The sequence below is a fragment of the Limulus polyphemus genome, unplaced genomic scaffold (assembly GCF_000517525.1).
Source record: "Limulus polyphemus unplaced genomic scaffold, Limulus_polyphemus-2.1.2 Scaffold9016, whole genome shotgun sequence".
Taxonomy (NCBI): Eukaryota; Metazoa; Arthropoda; class Merostomata; order Xiphosura; family Limulidae; genus Limulus; species Limulus polyphemus.
In genome coordinates, this window is record NW_013674626.1 from 10,913 (window position 1) to 12,497 (window position 1,585).

Below are 1,585 nucleotides of genomic sequence, written 5' to 3' on the forward strand. Positions count from 1 at the left end.
AGAAACACCTTCTTTGGCTTGAGTTTCTTCGCTAACTGGTGGCTTAGACTCGGATGTGGGTGCTGTAGAAACACCTTCTTTGGCTTGAGTTTCTTCGCTAACTGGTGGCTTAGACTCGGATGTGGGTGCTGTAGAAACACCTTCTTTGGCTTGAGTTTCTTTGCTATCTGGTGGCTTAGACTCGGATGTGGGTGCTGTAGAAACACCTTCTTTGGCTTGAGTTTCTTTGCTATCTGGTGGCTTAGACTCGGATGTGGGTGCTGTAGAAACACCTTCTTTGGCTTGAGTTTCTTTGCTATCTGGTAGCTTAGATTCAGACAAGGATGGAAGAAGAACATCCGATGTTTCTTCTTTTTCAAAACTGGTTGCCGGAATTGTCTCCGGTACAATAGCCTTTTCAGTGTGCAACTGAATTTCGTCTACCCCAGTTTCAATGTCGACATTAACTGGTAGCTTACTTTTAGATAAGGCATCCTCCAATCCTTCTTCTCCAGGACTTGTAGGTGGTCCTTCCTCTGCTACTACAGCCTCCGTGGATATCAGACTGGTGTCTTTCTTGGCTGGAGTTTCTTCACTAACTGTTGAGAGTGAAAGGACATCGCCCAAATTTTGGTCTTGTTCAGAACTTATAGATAGCGATTTGTCTAATGCGACACTTTCGTCTGTGGGTGCTGGAGTCGTGTCCATCTCAACTGGTGTATCTTTACAAGTACGAGGTTCGGGCTCAGAAGAAGGTGAAACAACATCTTTTATTTCTGGAGTTGTTGGGTGGAGAGATGGTTCTGGAGACGGTTGAGTAACTGGAGTTTGTTCAGATAGTGCGGTGCTTTCATCCACTGCCAGTTCTCCTGGAGTCTCTCTTGGTGGTGGTGACATCGAAGTGACGGAACTCTTTAGTAAGATTTTACAAAAGGTTACTTGTTTGGAATTTCAAATCACTCATTTACCTATTCATTATAATAAGCTGTTAATGTTATTGTTAAAAAAATACTTAAGTTTCTATTCTACGTCCTAAAAAATTGTATGAATTATCAAAAAGAAAAATTATTCTACTTTAAATCATAATAGAATTTAAATTTTATTCAACGCATATACTTCTTCTGTAAAACTGGAATAAAAACAATGGTTACTACTTACCCAGTAATCCACTAAATTATAGCAATGATTACAACTTACTAAGTAACATCCTCAATGAAAATAGTGACTGATAATTATAAAATAACACACTCAATAAAAACAATGGCTACTACTTACCAAGTAACCCACTCACTTATGGCACTGGCTACTACTTAGCAAAAAACACCCTCAATGAAAACAATGGTTACTACTTACAAAGTAACACCCTCAATGAAAACAGTGGCTACTACTTACAAAATAACACCCTCAATGAAACCAATAACTGCTACTTACAAAGTAATACCCTCTATGAAAACAATAACTGCTACTTACAAAGTAACACCCTCAATGAAAACAGTGGCTACTACTTACAAAATAACACCCTCAATGAAACCAATAACTGCTACTTACAAAGTAACACCCTCAATGAAACCAATAACTGCTACTTACAAAATAACACCCTCAATGA

General features: G+C 38.8%; 1 protein-coding gene across 1 annotated transcript in view; it reads right to left on the minus strand.

Moving 5' to 3' along the window:
* LOC106475698 (flocculation protein FLO11-like) overlaps positions 1-1,585 on the minus strand; it is an 8,100-nt gene that overhangs the window by 5,098 nt on the left and 1,417 nt on the right. Inside the window, exon 2 of the mRNA XM_022379751.1 lies at positions 9-891. Coding sequence (XP_022235459.1) covers positions 9-876 — 868 coding nt within the window. The 5' untranslated portion in view covers positions 877-891. The remainder of the gene's footprint in view (positions 1-8; positions 892-1,585) is intronic.